The following is a 23,530-nucleotide window of genomic DNA, read 5'->3' as shown; positions in this document are numbered from 1 at the left end:
ATTTTCATTTTGACAAGTTGTTTTGCTATAGTTTATGACAGAAAAGTTCTAATTTTGCCATTTTTAATCTAGGCTTTTTTAAACCCGTAGCCATTTTAATGTCATGTTCATGGTGTGATTTATGCATTTGATGCATACAATAGTTTTATATTACTTTATATTGTGAGGCGGATGTTGCGTAATCTGGCTCATACTTAGGGCTGCTCGATTTTGGTAAAAATCATAATCACGATTATTTTGGTCATAATTGTAATCACGATTATTCAAAACGATTATCAGTTAAAGCCACAACTATTAGCACTCCTGAGAATTTTTTTTGAATAAATATTTCCCAAACGATGTTTAACAGAGCAAGCAATTTTAACAGTATTTCCTCTAATAATTTTTCTTCTGGAGAAAGGCTTATTTGTTTTATTTTGGCTAGAATAAAAGCAGGTTTAAATAGTTTGAAACCCATTTTAAGGTCTATAATATTAGCCCCCTTAAGCAATATATTTTTTTGATTGTCTGCAGAAGAAACTACTGTTATACAATGAACTGCCTAATTACCATAATTAAGCCCTTGAATCACACTTTGAATCTAAATGCTTGTATTTTAAAAAATATCTAGTCATCATAGCAAAGATAAAATAAATCAGTAATTAAAAATGAGTTATTAAATCTATTATGTTCAGAAATCTTCTTTCCATTTAACAGAAATTGGGGAGGAAAAGGGTTGCTAATATTCAGGAGAGCTAATAGTTCTGACTTCAACTGCATATATACAGTTATTTTCCAACCTGCAAAGGAAAGAGAAATAAATTGAATAGAAAAAATATGAAACAAACTGTGCTTTAAACATCTTCACTGTAAGAAAAACACTTTAGCTACAAAAGTTCAGAGCAGTGAGGGATTTTCTCGTTTTGTTTGGTGTGGTTTCTCTTTCATGTGTCTTTTGATTCTAAACTCTTTTGTTTATTACACAAATGAGGGTCAATATAAAAAATCACTAAACACCCCATTTTGACACCTATTTGACCATTAAATAGCTCACGTTAAGATGAGATGTGTGCGCTCTGCTCGTCTCAGTGCGCAAATGTGAGCGAATGCTGACCGCATGCTTCTGACTATGTCTGGGCGCCGCACACACACACACACACACACATAAGCATGCAGTCTTTTGCGCTATTAAGAGCAACACATGTACAATTGGAAAGGGGCGTTAAATGATGCAATAATCATTTATCTCGATTAATGGTTTTTCATAATCGATAGAAACCAAAATCGAAATCGGATTTTCAATTAATTGCACAGCCCTACTCATACTGCAGACATGAGGTCACGGTTACGATTCATATCTGATACATTTCCACATATGATATGAACAAGGCCTAAATGTGATTTAAGTAAATCGAACACCGATTTTTTTTTTCTTGCTTACATGGGCCATATGCCATCTCTGGGAGAGAAAAAAAATTGGACTTTGGTCGCTTGAACCATGAAAAGAAAATGTCTGCTTTTCTGGTACAGCATAAACGTGTTTAGTAATGAAGGTCGAGTGTGTTGAGTCTTCAACAGTTCACTATGTGTGTGTGTGCTTAGAGATGTGTGTAGGTGCAGAGAATATTGTCAAAAAGCTGTGTGTATGTGGACTGTCCTGTCACAAAATGAAGCTAAGGTTAATTGTCTGTGGTTAATTTGTGTGGCTGCAGTTGTAGTTGTACAACACAGAGGCCAGACTTACCAGATGCAAAGCACTTGATTTGCAGTTCAAATTCAATTCTGCTTCTAATCTTCAATGCTAATTTAACCCTCACACTAGGCTTGCCACAATCGACGGTGTTGACGGTGATACCGGTTTTAAGACGCAACACCGTGACATCACTTTTTCACAATGACACCTTCCCCACATTTTTTTTTTAAGTATTCGTTTTTTTATTTAAATATTTATTTGAATTAAATGGGAAACATAATTCTAAATAGTTTACTTAAGACGAGAGCATGCACTATAATTATCATCTGAACATAGCTACAATGCGTCACATTTCATTTATCACGTCAAGAGAACGAGAGGAGTTGAATTTACAGAAAGAGAATGGCGGATGGATAAGTGTCAAAACGCAATGCAAAAGCGCTCGTTTGGCTATATTTTGGGTTTAAACCAAATGCAAAAAGAGAACCTGAAGACGTTAATGAGGCAATCTGCAAACTTTGCCTGACAAAGGTGGCAGCACTTGGAGGAAATACAACTAAATTATACACTAATTTTCAACACTTGATGTTCAACTATGTGTCGGTCGCGGGTAGATAAGATCAATAGCCATAAATACGCAACGCATACTCTCATTTTAAAAATCACGCGACCATCATCTCACAATGTTTAATAATAAATTATCTTTTTTTATTTATTAAAACAAGAGTGATTTAGCAATGCCGCGCCATTAATAAGCCAACTGCAGAGAAACAAAGCAACTCGCGGCAACAGCCGTGAGCACTTTTTCCAAAGTTTAGCTGTTCTTTTTTACACTTGATTATTATGCGTTTAATGTTAAAAAAAATCAATAAAGAATAGGCCGACAAGACTGTGGGCTAACCTGTGTGTGCGTGCGTCTTTTATCACTGAGGTTGTCTCTTCAAAAAACGAAAGTTGCTTCGTCTCTCTAGCAATATTTCGGCTTTTAATTAATGAAAAGTTAATTTAGATGAGTCAATATTAAAAATTGCAATAAAGTAACTAAGACTTGTGGCCACACATCGAATCTGAGGTCTGATCTCATCTCATCTCTCTCTCTCTCGCTGTCATCCAGACACAGACGCCTAACAAGTCAAGTCGCAAAACTGAGGCTGGTACCAGCTGACAGGTAAAATAGCTGGAGCCCTTGCGAAATCTGTCAGAGTACAGCACTGAAATAAACAGGCATAATGTCTTTGAGCCAGATTGTCTATCTAGGATATCTGTCAAAACGCAATTGGAGCTGTGGAGGAGTTGTGTAGCCTTTAAATTATATTATTTCTAATAAAATGAAAACCAAAATACACTATTCATTGCATTTTTCGTTTGATAAAAATATACGTAAATGAAAAAAATCAAAAAGTGGCTAGTTTGTTGTAATGTGTTTTAATACTAATAAAAATATGCTGTTTAACGGTTAGCCTAAACGCCGTCAATAGGCAAACCATTTAAAAAATATTATTTTACTGTGTACTGGGTTATAATCTATATTTTACAATAAAAACTAAACGTAGCATGTCTCGCTGTCATTTAAAACATGTAATTCATAACACAACAGAGCTGTGGACCTACAGTATGCAGTGTGTTAACTTACAGTGCGGTTGGTCAATAGTCTTACTGCGCACCGAACTCCAATCCGAGGGAGATTATGTTACTCGATAGACAACATTAACTTGAGAGATTTTAAAAATAAAAGGTATTTTTTAAAAAGGAACAAAGCGCAAATCTGCAACAAATAAAACTAAAAATAAAACCTCTTGCCAGTGCTGTGTGTATTCCGCCACTGACAGTGCACGCCCTTATGCAGCGCCTGTAACTGCCGCTTTTAAGAGAGATCAAAGCTGGTATCATAACCAAAAAGCAAGATCATATAGGCCTACTTATAAATATTCAGTGACAATACTTATCGAAATATTTATACATTTACATGTTGTTTATTGAGATTGTGTGATCTGTATATGATGTCTGAACTTTACAGAAGCTGTAAACTGACACGTGTGCAGTGATGTTTAGCTCTGACAAGGCGCTTTTATTCAGCCTGTTGTCTTTACATTTTTTTACATTACATTTCTTAACATTTTCATTATTATTTTTTATTTATAATTTATATATAAAATGAGTGCCTTATATAGTTTATATATAAAATTCTGTTTATTCTTCAATAGCCTATAGATTTGTTAATAATGTATTTTATAAACGGATTGTTCATATCATAAGGACTAAGCTGTTAATATATAGGCTAATATAGGCGTTTATGGTTGTTATTTGTATGGTTCCAACTTCCACAGTTTTTTCAGCCTGTAGTATTGTTGTGTTTTATTCGTTATGTTAAAAAAAGTTATGTGTTGTTTATAGGGGTGACACGATTTCGGTTTTTAATCGAAATCGATCGAAGTTTATGCTCTACTTCGATTATCAAATCAAATAATAGAATCGTTGATGCTGCCACGCCCCCATGTCACGTTAGCTTGGCTTGCTAAGCGGGGAAAAAACATGCTTGTTGAAGTGCTTGTTAAACTGCAGACGCAGGAGACCCGTCGACAGAGCTTAAATCCTCTCCTCTTTCAATGAAGTCGCCGGTGTGGAAGTATTTTGGATTTCCAGTTAGTTATGTTGACAACGTTGGTGTTGTCGACAAAAAAAAAACACAGTTTGCAAGCTCTGCTATGTACGTATTACGGTTGGGATGCTAGACGATGGGCGCATCGCGATCCTCCGCCCTGCACCCGTTGCAAATCCGCTCGCCAAAATTACACACTCAGGCCCTGTTTACACTAATATGTCTTTGTTTTTAAATGGCATTTTAGAACAACAACGATCCACATCCACACTGGCGTGTAGCATTTCTGAGCAGCCCTCCTTCCTCACTACTGCTGAAAACGCACATCACGTGACCACACGCACTCATTCACACACAGATACAGACGCACACACATTGTCATGTGCTCGAGTCAGTAGACTGCTTCCATCTTTTACTTTCACACAAGTACTTAGTCATTTTAGCGAACACCTGAGGTACTGTTGGCTGGTTTCTGTTGGTTGTGCACCTTTTTTACCGACGCTATTATAACGACAGAGATCACTGCCTGGTGGTAATTATGTGTGTAACTTGCCTTTATTCATTTACTGTAAGATTTGTTTATGGGTAAAACAAAGACCATGCAAGTCAGGTAGTTTAAACGGTAGGCTACTAATAATTTATTCGTTATTAATTAATTAATTATTCATAATCAAAAATCGAATCGAATCGTGACTTTAGAATCGAAAATGTAATCGAATTGAGGATTTAGAGGATCGTGACACCCTTAGTTGTTTAATAACAGTGATTTTATTTTTTTTTTGCAGTTTCCTTTTCGTTCATTCAAACAATTGACGCCGAATTGGCAACTCCCGCAAAACTGAAAGTGAAAGTATTATACGCACGCATTTATAAGCTATTTAAAAGCAGAAAAAAAGAGGAAAAGAAGAAACACCCACTGCCACGGTGATACCGGTATTACCTGTGTTGTCACATGTCGATTAACCGGTAGGGAAATTTCCTCATCGTCACAACCCTACCTCACACTCCATCATGCTAACATCTTTCACCTCGTCGAGATCGCGATTTAATCTCACAAGATCTTGTGACACAAGATCTCGTGACACCCCTAATGATATGATAATAATAATAATAATAACATTATACAAATGCAAATTGTCATGAATAACAGCCGTATTCCGAAGCACCCCGAGATAAAGAAGGCATGTATTTTGTGTTTTTTTAATAATATAAATAATAAATATAAATAATATATATTTTTTACATTTTAATGCTTTGATTTTTTCCATATATAAGATATTAGTGTATTGCTGTATATCCTGTATGTATTAAGAATGTGTACATAACTAATGTGCTCTTTAAATAATAAAAACTCTGTGTCATTGACTTTAGACCAGCTTTTAGTTGGCCATTACCACACTCGATTTCAGTTGCCTCAAAATAGCAAAATTAACACATCTTCTTTCAGACCTGCACGCCCCTGAGTCCACAAAGTGATGGTTCTTAGACTAGTTCTTAGACTACAAAGAGCAATTATAATGAACAGCTCTTACTATAAAAGAGAGCAAAAATGTTTATACAAAAATTAAATTTGGAAATTAAATTGTATTTTCTTTTAGTTCAGAGCCACATGTCTTTTCACAAATTCATTCATTCATTTACTTTTCGGGGTAGTCCCTTTTTTAATCTGGGGTCACCACAGCAGAATGAACCACCAACTTATCCAGCTGCAACCTATCACTTGGAAACAACCACACACACTCATTCACACTCATACACAACTGACAATTTTGATTACCTAATTCACCTGAACCACATGTCTTTGGACATGTGAGAACATGCAAACTCCACACAGAAATGCCAACTGACCCAGCTGAGACTTGAACCAGCGATCTTCTTGGTTTTGCATTAAAAAATTTAAATTAACATTTTATTTTTGCCTGTCTCCTTTCATGTTTGGATGCATGTCCATGCACTGAGACACAACTCCTTGTGAGTAAATATCCAGTCAGTTAGTGCTAAAGTTAGAGTTGCTTTCATGCGAATTTTTAGTCTGCATTTTATCCACAGTAGTGAGAAATGAACATCACCATGTACACAAACCTAAAGCAGTGGACAAAATGGAGTCGCTTTTTGTAAGTTCAATCTGAGTGCCATATGTTCGGTAATTCATGCCATTATTATCCTGGTTTTGACAGAACACACACTGTACACCACTACCCATGTTTAAACTATAAAGCAATTTAAGCTTTTGTTATTTAATGGCTGAATAGTAAAATTAGAAAAATAATAATAATTGAGCAAGTGTGTTGTCTTTCTTAGTGCTTAAAGTGAAAACATCATTTCCCTGTTTTCTGTTAATGTTAAATCAAACAGCAAAAGACAAAGCCACTCACTGTTGTATAGCTGTCATAACTTAAATAATATAAAACCTTTATTTTAATTATACAGTGAAGTTTATATGCAGTATCCATTGTTATATTTGATTATAGTGTTTCATTTCTGTATATGGAAACTACATTTAGACACCTGTAAAACCTGTAAAAACCTGTAAAAGGGACTTTTAGTAGTATGTGTTGTTCATTTGTGCTTTTGCTTGTAGATGACTTTTTTTGTATTTTTATTTGACAGTGTCCTTTTTTATTTGACATTGACATTTGTCTGTTTGACAGTTTTTTTTTTACCCAACCCGTCAAGTATACCAAACCATAGCAAAACCATAACCCTAAAACTATCATATGAACCAAACTGTAAGCAACCTGCATTGCATTACGTTAATGCCACTCTGTACGAATTCTTTAGTGATTCTAAAGGATAATAAGTGCAATGCTGTGACACATCTGATAACTTAAGGTATCAGTTTGTGGTGCAGTAGGCCTGCATTTGAATGCCTTCAAAATCTATACGTTTGTCTGTCTATGTCCAAATGAAGGTAATTCAGTAACAAACGTACTTCACGTGCACCTGTCCAAACTTATTATTTTTCTGTTGCTAGCTCACTGCATGCACCCCAGCTCCATCGGGATTTTTTTACATGATGGGCAGCTGGCTGGAGCACAGTCTACAAAAGCATGGCCAGAAAGATGTGTTTTAATTTTTGAAAAATCCAAGATGCCTTTGGAACATGATTTAATTAAGGTGGCAACTGTGGAACAAGCAAGAGACCGCAAGCAGCTTTAAAAGTACTTTCCACTGATGGCACACTGTACTGTCACCCTCACGGGCACATGCACACTTTGGTCAGAATGGCAATAATGCAATTAAGTTGTTTACAAGCCTGATATTTTTATTAAAATCGGTGTATGCAACCTTTGTTAATATGATTATGCTTGCTGCATATGGATATTATGAGCTTAGTGGCACTGTTTAGATTGAAGTACTTTGTTTACATGAAGTAAAGTTTAATCCTTGTGTGCTGTTGGGGATGTTTTCATCCACTCTGAGGTGATTTTAAGTCTTAATTTGGCCACAACTTTTTTCTGTGTTTCAGCAAATAGAATGATTCTTGGTGACAAAATTTTTTTGACTCAAATTTCAGGAAAATGCTTTACCATGGTGTCTGCGGGGTTGTAAAAGGTAGTAAATGAAATTAGCCAAAATCAAGGGCATTAAAAAGTGTTAAATAGTAAAAATACGTATCTGGTAAATTATTACATTTTGGAGACCAATTATTTTTTGATAAGTTTTCAGTTTGTGCTAAGTGCAAATTTCTCTTGATTTATTTATATGTTGTGAGTAGGACCTTAGCAATATCATGTGAGGTGGTGTTCGTTTGCGTGCTGAAACAAACTGGGTACCCGGCTGGCTCGCTACCAAGCATATAGGCGAGTTCGCTTTCATTCAGTAATTAGATTAAAACATAGGCAAATGAAGGTTTTCGGACCTCTGGCTGGAGGACTCAAGATTTAAAGACTGCCATAGGCCTGTAGTTGGCAACAGCCACAAGGCTTATTTCCACGTCTCCAAAAAGACGATTAATATAACCTCGCTTGTACGCACATCATGCAGCGACTGCAGTTAAACTCACAGTGGTTTATTATGAAACATGCAAAAACACAATCAAAAATGCATGATTTTTTGATGTCATGGCTTTGCAATCAAAATTTGTAGTTATAATAGAAGTCAATGGGCCAAATACAGCGAAAACATAATGAAAGAGTAGTCAATTTGAACAATACACAAGGGTTAATCTCAACATTGTCTGATTCTCATTATACTTTCAAGCTTAGGATACTTGCATTTCTGAAGTACTGAAGTACTTTGATTGAATTTAAATAAATGCTAAAGTGATATGAGCAACTTTGTATTCATAAAATATGAGTATAATCACATATACATAATCTTGTATATTAATTACATAACCTAATACAGTATATGATCATAATAAATTCAGCCATTGTGAACAACAGCGAAGCAGATATGTTTGACCGTGGATTATTAAATGCTTGGATAATAACTATGAGGATGTTTAATGAGACAGGATTGATTACTACTAAAGCTAGTAAAAGACACATTCTTAATTTAATCTTAAAAGTTTACAAAAAAAAAAAAAAAAAAAGTATAAAACAGATGTCCAGTGTTGTAACTTAATGCATTAATATCATTTGACTAGTAGTGTGTGTGTGTGTGTGTGTGTGTGTGTGTGTGTGTGTGTGTGTGTGTGTGTGTGTGTGTGTGTGTGTCTGTGTGTGTGTGTGTGTGTGTGTGTGTGTGTGTGTGTGTGTGTGTGTGTGGTGTGTGTGTGGTGTGTGTGTGTGTGTGTGTGTGTGTGTGTGTGTGCACATAAACAATTAAATAAAAATCTGTAAAATGTATGGTAAAAAAGTGGCGTCTGTGGTTGCCAAAACTGTATAGTTAAAAACACTGTCGGAACATTTAAATGAACATTAAATTTAAGGCACCATATTTCATTGATTTATACAATGCTAATAAAATGCCAACATTTTGAAGTATTGGCAGCGTCATCTTGTATCTTTGTATTATACACAGACACAAACCCTATAAAAAACAACTCATATCATAATCAAAGCTCATATCAAACAGCTTTTCCACAAGCAAAGAAACACTCTTAATAAGTAGACTGTGTCCCTGTCTTTCACACAACTGCTAAACACAACCATGGAAACACGTGACCCCAAAGTAAGCCAATAAAGATTATTCATTAAGGTTAGTTTTAAAATAAATCAAGAAAACAATAATGTCTAAAACAATTAAAATTTAATGCAGGGTGTTGTGAAAAAGTCAATTTGTTATTCACCATATAACAAATGTAGTGTTAACCAAGCAACATTTTTACCATATAATTTTTACATGACTTTGTTATATTAAAATCATGACCAATTTTATGGAGCAATGTTGATTTTAAATAAAAAGGAAATTGTTACTTTTGATTGCAAGGCTGCATTAAGTTGGTCAAATGTGACCCTAAAGACATTTATAATTTTCATCCATTCATTCATTCATTCATTCATTCATTCATTCATTCATTCATTCATTCATTCATTCATTCATTCATTCATTCATTCATTCATTCATTCATTCATTCATTCATTTATTTTCCTTCAGCTTAGTCCCTTTATTCATCAAGGGTTATCCAGCATATGTTTTGCACAGCGGATGCCCTTCCAGCCACAACCCAGTACTGGGAAACATCCATACACTCTAGCATTCACACACATACTGTATGATCAATTTAGTTTATTCAGTTCACCTGAACTGAATGACTTTGGACTGTGGGGGGGAAATCGGAGCACCCGGAGGAAACCCATGCCAACACGAGGAGAACATGCAAACTCCACACAGAAATGCCAACTGACCCAGCCGGGACTCAAACAAGCGGCCTTCTTGCTATGAGGCTAACCACTGAGCCATTGTGCTCCCCCAAATTTATAATTTATTAGAACATATATTTTATACATATATTTAGTGCAAATATATTTTATCCTTTTCAGAAATCTTATCCACTAAAATGACTAAGCAAAGTAGGTTTAAAAATGTACTTTTAATAGATTTATATGACAGTTTAATTTATCGCTGTCTGCACTTACACATATGATGGTCATGTATGAAAGCAGGCACACATATTGAGGCATATACAAAGAAACTTTGTGAGGTAATAGTTTTGCAATTGAAAAGATATCGCATACATTTATCAGTTGCAAAGTAATAGATGCTTTTCACACATCTGGATTTCTCAGTAGCGGAAGTCATCATAGTTGATAAAGTCAGTGAATAGGAGAATACAACAAATATTTTTTGACAATTTTATTTGCTTAAATAATAAAAGAAAAAACTCCACAATGGTGTTATCAAGACTTTCAGAAAAAGGAAAGAAAAAATAGACAGCCAGTGGAGAGAATAACATCAAGTTTGCTGTCCTGTCCCATTAACACTGTATTAGAAATGTCTTGCACAAGCGAGAATTCATTTTTTGTCATTTTAAGCAAAGATAGTATAACACATACATACATAAATACAAATGTTCATACATTTAAAAAAAAATACTTATAACTATAAAGGATTTAAGATGCTGATGACCGTGCTGATAACGCGTCATAACAGGCTTGTGAAAAGGGGCCATAATGTTGTAGCTGTTGAATCAGTTCAAAAGTTTTTTCTCATTGTAACAATATGCTGTTGAGGGCCACACATGAGATTCGAGATAAATGAATACACCAGTGGGTTAAGGACAAAAAACCTGACAAATGTCTTTGAAATGAACCATCTGAACAATGTCTTGGAGTGTGGTTACCATGGTATAAGCAGAATAATTGACTCAGGTCTATTGAATTATTAAAAACAATGCACACTGGAGGTCCACTTCGCGTCATGGACACATTATCACCTCAGGTGTGCATTGTTTTTGAATAATTCAATGGCCCGTCATCAATTATTCCTACATATTTCTGATCCTGAATGCTGATTGGTAAATTACAGTTAATTAAATAAAACTGCTTGAATACAACAATACCAAAGTTCAAGTAGTTGATAACACTAAAACTAAAAATTTTTTTTCTCTTTTTCATACTCAAGTTATTGGCAAGTAACATGTAACCTTTGGCAAATAGTAGCCAACCTATTGCCATTTTTAAGTAAGTGCATGGAATCTGTCAGTCCCTGATTTGATTTTTTTTTCTGTACTTTGAATGGTCTACAAATAAACACATTTTAGAAATGCAGAAATTAAGTTGTTTTTCGTTATTCTGAGTCCTTCACAGTGTGTCTTTGTCATTTCATTTGTCACTTATTAAAATCACAGTGTTTTTTTTTTTTTTATTATTATTATTCTTCTCCTTCCTTCTCCACTTTTGACTTCATTTATATCAAAATGTATTCAACCATGATGGAAGCTCTAGAGAGGGGCTTGCTAACTATCCTATACTAATAAACATCTGTTATTCAAATTATTCACTCGCTCAAAAACTCACTGGGACGGGAAAGCGAGGGGATTGATGAAGCAGAGGTTCACACCATCTAAAAAAAAACCCTAAAAACAAATCTATGCTGTTGACGTGAAAAGAGAAGCTGTATTAACTGTGTTTTGATAGAGTGACTGGTGGGATCACGAGAGACTTACAGCTGATCTCCACAGCTGGAATGCTAATAAACCACCTTGTGCTGATGCCTATATATGCAGCACTTTAGCACAACAGTACAAGGAGGAGTTGATTTTAGATCTTTTCAATCAAAATTAGGTGAGACGTGGTGAGTAGAAAAGAGTTATTGTTCATTTCCGTGGACAGTCTCAGTTTGGAGTTCCTTGTTGTGCTCCAAACGAAGCATAACCCACAGTACTTTGCTAGTATAAACACTATGATGAACTAAGCCACTGCAATTCAGCAGAGGTAGTTCTAGTGCTGCGCTAGAACAAATGGGAGGGGAACTAGGTGTGTGTTTCAGGTGCAGATGCCTCACTGGGGCCTACCACAATCCTCAGCAGGCTTCTTTTGGGTCCTAATAATAACTTGAAAGTGCCTCTTTTTGCCCCTTTTAATTAGTCTCCAGAACGCATACAGCTAATTGGTGGTTCTTAATTGGGTTTAGATTCGCTACTTGTCTGTTCAGATCCCCCTGCACCCCACCTCAATCCCTTCTCCGTCTAGGTGAAAAGAAATCCTCACACCCCAGCCAGGGGTTTTATGTTTCTTGTCACTTAGCACTTTGATTTCTAGGCGAATTAAGAGCTATTTAATTAGCGGGGTTTCTTTTTATATCTCCATCTCAGTGGGGGAGAGATTTGGATGGTGTCAGAGTTGAGGCGGTTTAAAGGTAAAAGAGGAAGTTTCAAAAGCAATGGCTTAGCACACTTTGACAGAAACTTATTGCATTCGCAGTCTAGAATGGAAATGAATGAGTAAATTCATGCAAAGAAACAACAGGCATAGTTGTCAAGTTTTTTTTGAGATTTACTTTGCGTTAAACTTCACTGACACTTTGTGCAACTATAAATTGATTATGGGGAGGTGAGAAACTGCAAGTTTTGATTGCTTATACAGTATCTTGTAAATGCATATTTACTCCTTTTTTGGAACACACAGATAACCTTAAGACTATTGACCTTATTCTAAAATGCGGAAGTGTGCCTGTTTTCGCGATTGTCTTAGAACTTCCGTTTCAGTCGCCTATGGGAGAAATGACTAGGAATAATAAACAGCAAAAAACAGTCAAACCACTTGCTCTACAAACAAATGTTTGCATGACTATACAGACCAAGTAGAATAATATAACAAGGAAATATCAGTTTGCAACATCAAACAGCGAAACGAGCAGTTTTTAATGTCTAAAAATGAATGGAAGTGAATGAGACCGGAAGTCTCGTGCCAAAAAGATTAAATTGGCTGCGCCCGCTCGTCCGCGGAGAATAAGGTGAATACTGATAATATAACATCCAAATACTTTAATTTGCTGAATACTACCTTGATAAATGCTAAAAGGAAAAATGCATTCTTTTCATTTATTTTGTTGTCTGGCTTTACTTAGCCCACAGTTTATAATGTTATGGACTAAAGATTTCTATTTATTGCAAAAACATTATAGTTCTAGTATAATCCAGTGGAGCTATTTCATAATTACTCGTATAATTAATTACTCAAACAGGTAAAGAAAATTCCAAAGGTACAGCATATAATGTCTTATTAGGTATTTCCTTGCAATAAGGACTTATTTGTCAACATAAGTCATTGCATGAAAAGGGAACTTTCTTTGACAGAATGTTAACCTTTGCTTATGTTGCCTTTCAATTCTAATTGCCAGTGCTTACTTAATTCTAATTAAAAGTGTTGTGCTTTTATTTCTTTGGGCCTTTTAAAACAAAATGAAACATGATTATTTTCAGCATGACTTTGTATTATATTTGAGTATGAATGTTAATCTTAAAGGGTAAGTTCACCCAAAAAAGAAAATTATGTTATTAAAATAAACATTTGTTTGTTTTCAGATGTCAAATGATGATATTTTACAATCTGAGAGTTCCTTTATCTGCCATAGACAGCAATGAACCCAACTCATTCATTCTCATAAGTATTCACGTAACTTCATAATATTTCAATTGGACCACTGAAGAATTTTTTATTTAATTTATTTTTTATGAGTTTGGACTGTCGTTATTTCTATTTAATTCAACTCTAAATATATTTTGATGTTATAACCTACTGTAATCATGTTTATGCAACTTAAGCTATTAGGGAATGTTGCAATTGTGAATCGTGCATGGAATGGACTCATTCAAGACATGCACACTGTCAGCAACACACAAGGAGGACAGTATAGAGTTCTGTCGAGTATATTTGTTTAAAAAATAAAAAAAAAAGATACCAGAATAATAGATGTGCAGTTCCCAGCTCTGGGTCTTGGCAGATGTATGATCAACATTAATGTTTGTTACTTCACTCAGTGAGCCATACCTGTCTTAATGCTAGTTCTGAGATCTGTAAACATTTTATTAAAATTGTTCTAGGGTTCAATTAGCCTAATATAAGGTAAAATAACAAAGTTCAAATTAGTGGAAATGTGTTTCTTAATTAAATGAAATTAATCTTAGTGTACTAACCTGTGAGGTTCACTTCATTTGATAGATGCAATGTTCCCTTTGCTAAAAAAAATATATATTTTTTTAATTATTTATTAATATATTTACATCAAAATGAAAACTATTTGTCCTTAGATAAGATGTAACTGATCATTTGAAACATCCAAGACAAAATCAAGTTACATTCACTGACAGTTTTGCCTTAGTTAAAGTGTGGTAAATTCTCAATTGCTTAAACTCTGTAATCTTAATTTGTCAGCAGATGTTGGTATTACCACCTGGTGTACAATTGGTAACTTGGTCCAACAAAACATTTTTAGTGTATATGAAGCTTTCAAACCTCATCAAAATTATGTTAATTTGGATCGTGCAGATGAAAAATGGGCTCAGGGCTTTGGAACGACATTATTGTGAATAATAAATAACATAATTTTCCTTTTTAGGTTAACTAACTTTTAAAATATGGTAGAAAGGAATTCCAGTCCACCTCTATAGATCATTTAGATAATTCAATATGCTACATTTTGACTTTTTGTGTGTGTATAATCAAGTGCATTCTGATTGTAAGTCACACAAAAATACCTGTTTTGATTCTGGTTTAAAAAGTAGTATTAAAAAGTAATATTCCTTATTATGCAGTGCTTTTGTGCTAGCTAAAGCATACTGATCACACCATTATAGTGTATAATAGTTAAATACCATAATGTGACTTTGTCAGTTCATTTCATCATCTGACTTGAAAAATGTTTAATTTGTTTAGAGCTAATATGGAGGAGGAACTAAACGCAGCCCTGGACAGAATTGCAGCACAGGAGATCCAAGAGGATCGGCGGGAGGCAGCGCAAGGTAACACTGACATCACTCACTGTCCTACCTCACGCACACACACACACACACACACACACATCTCACTGGCAACGTTTACATTTATTAATGTGCTATAATTTACCTGAAAAATGTTAGGATTTCCCACCTCATGCGCCAATGTAAATGTGTTATGTGGAAATAAGTCTGATAATATACAGCAAGCAAGATACCATCATTCAATTATAATGCATATTTAATTTCTTTATGTTTGTAATGGTTTTAGTGAAGAATAACAACGCCGCTGTTGACCTAGCCTGCTCCTGATATTTTACCCTAAATCATTGTCTTACCAGTCTTTTAAAAACTTTATTACATTAAGTGTTATCCTTCCCTCTGGTCAGTCGCGAAATCAGGTCATAGGTGAGGCAGGGCAGCAATATTCCCCACTCGTGCCTTCCACCGACTCACACTTTCATCTTTCATCCACATACTGTTCCAGTGAAATCAGGAAATAAAATGATGACATGACCATTAACCCATGAGAATTTAAGAGAGGTGGGTCCAGATGTGCTTCTGGACATCCAATTTGCTGTATTCCCAGTTGATTTTGAACTCACATGGCTCTTTCCACACCCTCAGAAAGAAGCTTGTACATTCCAATCCGTCAAACGCTCCATCAGAGCGATCTCTAGTGTATAAGCACCCAAAGTTCTTTGGGGAAAATTGGCCAAATCTTGGTAGGGACATTTCTGGAACTCCTGCTGAAATCTAAACATGTGCCATGAAGAAGCATTAATTACAGATCTTATTAATACAACAGGGTTTGCAATATGCCCTATGTGTACAACCAGGATGGCAGCTTAAAGGGATACTTTTCCCAAAAATGAATATTTACTCACCCTCAAGTTGTTTTAAACCCTTAAAGTTTAGTTAAAATATTTTTTTGGTTAGCTAACCCTTTAAGAAGTAATGTCAGCCAATTACAGCTTGTCAAGAACTCAATAAATAACATTAACAAAGTGAAAAAAAAAATGTCCTGGTTATGTACATAACCCACGTTCCCGAAATAAGACACAGAGATGTGTGTCTGATAACTGACTATGGGAGATCACTAGCTGACCAATCACTCTGACGAGTAAGAAATTAGGCCAATAAAATGCCAAATGAGTTTTGGCAGAGCCACATGTCTCCATTCCATATTCGGGGAGCATGGGTTACGTACATAACCAGGACATTCCCCATCATGAGAACTTCAATGTGTATCTACAGACAATGGGAAAGTTGTTCACAAGATCTTAAGTTCCACATAAAGGCGCATAACGCAAATAAGACAAAGCAATAAATGGGCTGGGTCTGCCTTCTCAGTAGGCAGCGCTTGCAGGTTCACCACCTGACCTCTAAATGGGGTGGTAGAAACCTTGAACACGTAGCCGAGTAGGCTGGCCCGAATTCCAAGCACGATTGGCTGACTGAAAATATCTCCAAATCCCAGACTTTCTTGAACAATGCCAATGCAATCAGCAGAGCTGTTTTCATAGGCAGAATTTTTAGGGTGACAGCCTATGCTCCAGCATATCCTGAAGGAAGGATAACACAATGCTAATCTGGCAAGTTTAGGGGTCTTCTCGACAAGAAGAGTGATTGTGTTAACCACCGACACCTGCAAGTCACCTTAGTACTCCGTGCCACGTCTATGGACCACACGTGGAGGTTCTAGAGATCTGGGCATTGGTGCCAGAGGATGCCCTGTCCCTGGGAGAGGAGGTCCTGTCTCAGGGGAATACGCCAGGGAGTGGCTGTCACGATGAGTTCGGAAACCAGGTCTGTTTGGGCCAGAGAAGCTCTACAAAAGAGCTGCTCCTCGTCCTCCCTGACTTTGCACAGAGTCTGTGCAATTAGGCTTGCTGAGGGAAATGCATATTTGTGCATACCCAATGGCTAGCTGTGGGGCCTCTGACAGGGAGTAAAACAACTGGCAATTGGTGTTTTCGGGAGAAGCAAACAGGTCGACCTGGGCTTGCCCAAAGCGCTATCATATCAGCTGGACCATGCCGGGGTAGAGTCTCCATTCCCTTTGGGATGCTAGCTGCCGTGAAAGCGTATTGGCTGCATGGCCAAGCTTGGCCGGAATGTGAATGGCAAAGCATGTTTATTCTATAGACTAGACTAAAGCAGGTCGCACACCAGAAGCGCCGCTCGGCGCCATGCATTTTAGAATTCTAATCATAGGTTTCTATCAGGATACACACACCAGCGCCGCAAGTCGGCCGCTGTCGGCGGCGCCCGGCGACGGCTCAGGACGCAGTTCATTTTTCTGCCGCGCCACAGAGCGCCATCTGATTAGTTTCATGTTAAATATCATTCGAATGTGCGCGTCTGGTGTGCGATACTTTAAACTGTCATGAGCGCCGTGTCGCCGCGCCGAGCGGCGCTTCTGGTGTGCGACCTGCTTAAGTCTCTGCTAGCATCAGACAAAGTGCTGTTTACAAGAATGGTAAGTCTTTGCATCAGTAAATCACCTAGACATTGCATTACTTAATAAGCTCTCCCTTCTAACACACAGACACATTTGCTGGGCTAACCTTAAATATATGCTTGTCAATTGTCATTTGGCAATATGGAGCAACAATTATGAGTCAGTTTTTCAGATTTTATTGCTGACTAAAAATATGCATTGCAATTGGGACTACAGTTGTCAAGTAGTTGTGGAGAGTTTGTTGATTTTGCTAGTATAATACAATGTACTATCTTCTGAACTCTTCCACATTCAGGCTTATTTAAGCAACAACAGTGACACAGTTATGTTTAATGCCCTGAATCCCTTTATATATCTACACCCATAAGAATGAGTTTATGGATGACATTGCTTCCAAATAATTATCATATTACACAGTTCTGTTATTTGAAAGGTATCATTCATAATTAATTTAATAAATAAATAACAATAATATTAATATTAATCAGTAAATCAATTAAAAAATAGTTTCTAGAATTTCAGTGGTTGAAATTCAGGAAAATAATTGGTCCCACTTTATATTAAGTGGCCTTAACTAATATGTATTTACACAGGAATTAATAGTTTGTTACTATGTACTTATTGTGTAAATACATGCATTTACTGTGTACTTATGCTTGATTAAATACAAGTAATTACATCTGTACATAACTTTTGTAATTACATTTGTAAATACACTGTTGACCATCCCTTACACCTTAACCCACCCTCAAACCTACCCACAACACCAAACCTGTTCATAACCCAACCTCTATCCCAACTCAAAAGCACCACAAATGTTCTCAAATACATCATAAACACAGTAAGTGCATTGTATTTATTTTTTAAGCAAGTACATAGTAGTTAAGGACACATAATATAAAGTGGGACCAAATAATCAACATAGAAAATATTCAACATTTTTTTTCTTAATGAGCCAATGTCACTCTAGTCTTTTTTTCTCTCCTTCTAAAGAGTTTAAAGCCATTCTTAGTGTTTAGCTTATTATCAGATCAGCAAACATATTTAATTAATATAATTAACATACAAATAGGTAACTTTGTAAATAATGCAGTTCTGCAGAAATCTGTGACAGTGATCATGTATATGCTATTTTTGCACAGATTGCTTGTCCAATGTAATTTTGTTGAGTTTTAAAACAATACATCCTAGTATAATTAATAAAATTGATTTATCTTTTGTTTTTTAATTATATCCAGTTTATTTACCTAGTTATACCAACAATGAAACAATGATAACTAAAAATGTGGGAATTTTAGACCAGTATTTCCTTATGGGAGCCTCCAGATGACCTAAAATTAAAGTCTCAGTCAGAATTAAAGATTATCACTCTCCCTCACTCTCTCTGCCACCGATGTACCTCAAGGTTCCATTTTGGGACCTTTGATATTTTCTCTCTACATAAACGACCTTCCTTCAGTCTGTCCAAATGTCCTGATTCAGATGTATGCAGATGATACAGTTGTTTATACACATGGTAAAAACACAACTCATGTAGCAGATAAACTTAAACAAGCTATGGCTCATGTCTCAGAATGGTTAAACCAGTCCTGTTTAAAACTGAATGTAAACAAAACAGTTGCAATGTACTTTTCTAAAACAAACATAGTAAATAATCTAACAGACATCTACGTAGATGGGGACAAATTACAAATTGTATCTGATTTTAAATATCTTTGGTTCCAAATTGACTCCAAATTAACTTTGAAATCACAAATTAAAAAAGTATGTTACTGTGTTAAATTTAATATATCTAATTTCCGGTCTCGTTTATCACTGCAGGCAGCTAAAATATTCATGCATTCAATTATTTTTTTAGATATAACCTTTCTAATAACCTGGTCACATCCAAACAAAACAACACTAAAACCCATTATCAGGGGTCCGTTCTTCGTACCTCGCTTAAATTATCTAAGATGATTTTGCAGATCCTGGATCTTTTAATCTTGATAACTGATCTCTCGCTAATTTGGTTCTTCAAACAAGTTCGTGAATCAGATTAAAATGTCTGGATAAACTGATCTGAGATCACTGCTTGTGTTGTGAAGGACAGATCTATCGATCCTCAAAATCATGATCAGCTATGCAGCGATTGGCTGACAGCACAGCAGCGTAATGACATCATCTGATTAATACTCAATTATCCATGTGAGCAAAATTACGTCAAATTAGCAGTAAGCGGTTTGTTAAATATAACGCGCAATAATCTTCCATATTTGTTATGAGCGGCAGGCTTTACACTTTCATGTTTCAACAGTATTCATCATGTATTTTAAAGCATATCAACGTATTTAGTTCTATATTTAGAGAAGATTTTCTTTGTTATAATAGCCTTTTTTTAATCTGTGTAAAAAATAACTGGATGTTTACAAAAGCATTTTGATATTGGTAAAGGTGTCTGCAACTTTTTATGAAGCATCAAATTACCGTCATATTAACTGTCAAAACATTCCGAATAAATGTATTATTGCTTTTAAAAAAATCACATATTGTGCATTTCTATTATCATACACAAATTGTACTAAACGATCTAAAAAGATATATCAACAAGTTTTCTCTTTCCACCACCAGGTGGCAGTCTTTGTACTTTCATTTCGGGGGTGCAGACAATAATATAAGTTTTATTAATATATATATAACTTTTTTTTTATTAATAACTATAACTTTATATAGGTTAAAAAAATGTATTTTTCTAAGAGTATATAACTACTACTGTAAGAAAATGCATTATCTTTGCTTGAACTGAGTCGATCTAATCCTCTTTATATAAATTAAACCTGCTTCCGACCAGGTTTGAACTAGCAGAACTGTTGCTATGACAACAACTCTCAGATCAGTTTTGAAGAACGAAACGATCCTGGATCATGTCAAATCGTCAATAACCAAATCCAGCTGACTGAGTAATCCACGTACGAAGAACGGACCCCTGTTTGTCACTTTCCAAACAGACAATTAAAATATTGGATAAAAAGCCTCTACGACATCGTCATTGTAGCATTTTACAAAAACATAAATTGTTAAGCTGAGAAAATGTCATTAAGTACCCAAACATTTGTCTGATGTATAAAATCATTCACGGTCTGTCATCCCCTACTCTCAGTCAGTTTGTAAACATCAGGAACACCACACACAGAGCAATACAAGGGCAGCCCGAGGAGACTGCATTGTCCTAATCCGAAAAAGTACCTTTGGTCAGGGTGCCTTTTCAGTTACAGCTGCACAGAAGTGGAATTCTGTCCCTGGCAGCATCAGAGAAATAACCACCTTTAATATGTTCAAAAAACATTTAAAAATCTGGTTTATAGAGAATCAGGTGTGTCATCGTTGCTATTAGAATGATCCTGGCCTGTTTCCATTTGTGCTCACCATCTTAATGATTTGTTGTTTAAATGTGTTTCAACTATTTTTACCTCTATTACAATTTTTTTTTTAAATTTGTAAATATAATTTTTTTTAATAACATCTACATAATCATGTCTATTTTAATACTTTTTAACTATGTTTGATTGATTGTATAATTCTTGTATTGTTTATTTTTAGGTTGATCAGGGACAACAGATGTAAAATAACCTAGCCTTCTGGCTAATTCTGGTGCATTTGCAGAAATGCTAATTAATGTATAATGTCCCAAATAAACAAATAAAGAAAATGTAAAAAACAAAAATAAAAATGAAGCAACTAAAAATTTTACTATTATTAAGTCACTTTAATTACACCCTTTTCTTTCAAAAAACAAGTGCAGGACATGCTAATGTGATAAAAACAAATAATGTTTAGTTTTATTTGTTCTTAACAATGCATCCAGGTTTCTAAATATAAATTTTCTGTTAATATGGAAATGCATTTCAAAAATTGGAATAATTTGCTAACTCAAATCTGTTGTGCTGGTCTGTATGTGTATTTCCTGTGTATTTCCTCTGATAGAGCTCTTACACAAATAAGAGCATGTGTGTGTGTATGCACATGTGAATAGGCGAATAGTTGTTTTTCTTTGTGTGTGTGTGTGTGTGTGTGTGTGTGTGTGTGTGTGTGTGTGTGTGTGTGTGTGTGTGTGTGTGTGTGTGTGTGTGTGTGTGTGTTTGTGTTTGTGTGTGTGTGTGTGCATGAGGCTGCATAGGTCTGTGACTCACTAGAATTTCAGTCTTGCTCCTTACTGTCCAAAGGTCAGCTCAGGAAAAAAAAAAACAAGCGACTGTAAATATTTCACAACATTTTCATTCGACAAATGAGCATCCACATTCACCATGAAACTTTTATTAACCCGAGGCGGCAGAAAGTTCTGCACTCCAAATGTGTTTATTTTCCCATCTTTAAACAAGCATAGCAACAAAGTTCCTGCATGAAGTCAAAAACACGAGCTCAGTCATACACTGACAATTACCCTTAAAATTAATTTGTATTACTTTACAATAACCTGCAAGATTGCTTCAGGTCAGAAGGTTTTGATTTGTGGTTACGAGTCCCTTTGCTAAATCTGTCCATTAAGGGCCTCTTTAAGAGCTCAATCAGTTGAATAGACCTTTGAAAAGACAAGAAATTATGTGTCATTAATGATAATTGATTTGAATAGGGAAAGTGGCTGTCAGGTGACAGTATGAGTTTTTTTATTCCTTCAGCAGAGCTTCTGTTTCGGGAAGTGGCGGAGGAGGAGGTCACAAGGAGCAGCACCCCCATCAAGACAACCATGCGAAGAGTGGAAGAGACTTTTAAGAAGGTGCTCAATTTTGTAAGAATAGTTATCTGAGATAAGAGAATGGTTCCTAACATCATATGAAAGCCGTAGGCTACAGGTAAGTATACGTTGTATGAAATGTTACTCTTTACAATAAAATGTAGTTGATTAGGTATAATGGAAATGAAGAAATCATTTTCTCAAGTGGTATTTTTTGTAAAAGGAAGATGTGGTGATGTGTTTAATCAATCAAATATTCAATTCAGTATATTGTGCGCCCATTTTAAATGTGTATAAAATAAACTAATTAATATATTTTGTACTGTAAACATATTCAGAATGAACTGACATTCCTATGAAGCCCAATGTATACATCTGCATTTAATGAAAGCCATAGCTCGTGAGGTAACCTGTGCACATAGCCGTAGCTATTGTAAGGATTCTGCATTCTGTCTGTGTTATGCTCTGTCATAACATTTTCAAAACACATGGTTAAACCTACCAGCCTTCCCATTGTATAGAGCAAATTTGGGTCCTACTTTATATTGAGGCCTTAATTAATATGTACTTGCACTGAAAATAATAATTTGTTACAATGCAGTTATTGTCTAAATGCATGTGTATATACATTGTACCTATGCTTGATTAAATACATGCATGTAATTACAATTACACCTTGACCAATCCTAACACCTTAACCCATCCTTAAACTTACCCATACCACCAAACCTGTACCTAACCCTTTAACCATTTATATTTTTATGTAAATACATAGTTAAGGACACTTAATATAAGGTGAGCGCCAAATTTGTTTATGGAGAGCTTAAATAAGCTAATAAACTCTTTCCCCACCCACATTTTAAAAAAGTTTTTTATTTTTAATGATTTTCATCTAAATTTGACAACTCTCTATATATTTTCTTTACAGAATGTATGAACATTTTATATTGATGCATGTGTGTGTGCACATGCTCAAATACACACACATATATATATATAAATTTGTCCAGATTGAAGTGGATAGATCATCTCACTGTGGCAAACCTTGCTAAAGAAGCCAAAGGCGAGTTATATAACTTCATTTTTACATGCAATGCGATCTACACTTTCTCTGATCATCATATATTTCAGTCCCAGGAGACCCAGAAGTCCCATAATTCATTCAGGACATTTGCCAAGTCTTCCCTTACTATAATATGCCTAAAACATGGATTGCCCAACAATCGTGTCAATAGAGGGGAAGCGCTGTCAAGATATCT

The 23,530-nt window shown here is 35.5% G+C and overlaps 2 protein-coding genes across 10 annotated transcripts in view; both read left to right on the top strand.

The window, feature by feature from the left end:
- sh3gl2a (SH3 domain containing GRB2 like 2a, endophilin A1) overlaps window positions 1-23,530 on the top strand; it is a 527,445-nt gene that overhangs the window by 358,014 nt on the left and 145,901 nt on the right. The gene's annotated exons all lie outside the window — the stretch shown is intronic.
- The window catches only part of cntln (centlein, centrosomal protein), a 190,823-nt gene that overhangs the window by 107,554 nt on the left and 59,739 nt on the right, over window positions 1-23,530 (top strand). For 5 of the 9 annotated variants that reach the window (XM_087237209.1, XM_087237211.1, XM_087237210.1 and 2 more), the window contains 2 exons: window positions 15,038-15,123; window positions 22,216-22,313. In XM_087237209.1, the coding sequence (XP_087093335.1) occupies window positions 15,038-15,123; window positions 22,216-22,313 (184 nt within the window). The remainder of the gene's footprint in view (window positions 1-15,037; window positions 15,124-22,215; window positions 22,314-23,530) is intronic. The other 4 variants (XM_087237212.1, XM_087237213.1, XM_087237207.1 and 1 more) reach the window with 1 other exon arrangement.

Source organism: Danio rerio, chromosome 1 (genome assembly GCF_052040795.2).
Source record: "Danio rerio strain M-AB ecotype USA chromosome 1, GRCz13ab, whole genome shotgun sequence".
Classification (NCBI taxonomy): Eukaryota; Metazoa; Chordata; class Actinopteri; order Cypriniformes; family Danionidae; genus Danio; species Danio rerio.
This window is presented reverse-complemented; position numbering and strand designations above follow the sequence as displayed.